This window comes from Vitis vinifera, chromosome 4 (assembly GCF_030704535.1).
Source record: "Vitis vinifera cultivar Pinot Noir 40024 chromosome 4, ASM3070453v1".
Classification (NCBI taxonomy): domain Eukaryota; kingdom Viridiplantae; phylum Streptophyta; class Magnoliopsida; order Vitales; family Vitaceae; genus Vitis; species Vitis vinifera.
Window position 1 is genome coordinate 7412681 of NC_081808.1, and position 1123 is coordinate 7413803.

At 43.4% G+C, this 1123-nt stretch overlaps 1 protein-coding gene across 1 annotated transcript; it reads right to left on the reverse strand.

Moving 5' to 3' along the window:
* Positions 1-236: 236 nt before the first annotated feature.
* On the reverse strand, positions 237-914 carry LOC104879061 (aspartyl protease family protein At5g10770-like). Its single transcript, XM_019219287.2, has one exon. The coding sequence runs from the start codon at positions 912-914 to the stop codon at positions 237-239; it is 678 nt and encodes a 225-aa protein (XP_019074832.2).
* Positions 915-1123: the final 209 nt, after the last annotated feature.

Below are 1123 nucleotides of genomic sequence, written 5' to 3' on the forward strand. Positions count from 1 at the left end.
AATTGGGTTAAATGAATATGATTACTACACAAAGGTGCTTAAAACCATTATAATTAGGTCTACAAAATAGCACTTTTTGGTAGTAATCATGCATCTAATGGGCATCCTCTATCTGCACTCCTAATTACCAGACAAAACGATAAGGATGGATTAGGTCTCACTTGGAGCAACCATTGCCCCCAAACCCTATCCTTCCTCCTTGTATGTCATATAGAACTGTTAGAGACACTTGTTGTCTATTCGGAGTTCATGGTTGATTTGGAGTTCCCAGCAAAAGCCAAGCAAAGACGAGATGCATCATTCCCCCAAATAACTCTCTTTCCATTCAAACGTACGTCGGCTCCTTCCCCAAAATGTAGCACTATCTCCGGTAGTAACACATCTTTCCTTCCACTTAAATTGTAGCATGTGTCCAATATGTCACCTTTCCTCCGCCTCCCATTGGAAAGAGGATATTTCGCCATTGCTTTCTTGAATGCAACTGTGAGTGCTGAATAGGCTCGTTGAGGGAGGCAAGTGATGACAGTTCCCGAGTCTATTATAGTTCCAGGTGATGCAAACACGGAGCTGGGAATATTAAGTCGCTTGTTACCAACACTTATATTTAAGAGCTTGACGAAATAGTACCCTGACTCCTCTAACCCTGAGGTTCCAGGACCATTTACAAGCGATGTGAACTTTAAGGAGGATTGGGAAGTGGCTTTCTCTCCGAACAGCAGCGATCCAATGGAATCTTCCTTAGGGAGACAGTAACTGAAAACTTTTTTAAACTTCGAAGCTGTTTGAGATACGGTAGAAAGCTGCCCTTGTCGAAGCCCCATCATCCCATCAGCTCCGCTGCCAAAATCACCCTCATTATTTCTGCCGCAACCGAATTGAAACTTAGGGAACACATCAGAAGGCTCTAATGTCATGGTATCGCATCCATAGTTTCCTACAGAGGTAGATTTATCGCCATATGTCATGTTATAGGTGTTCCCAACAGTACTTGGAATGCAAGAACCAAGTGAATAAGTCAACGATGCCAATGGGTCAAAATGCCGACGAGAGTCTTTTAAGCAGCGCACACAGGGTTTGCACTGTGTCCAAGTTATGCTGCTGCCGGTGTCCAATATTAACGTAA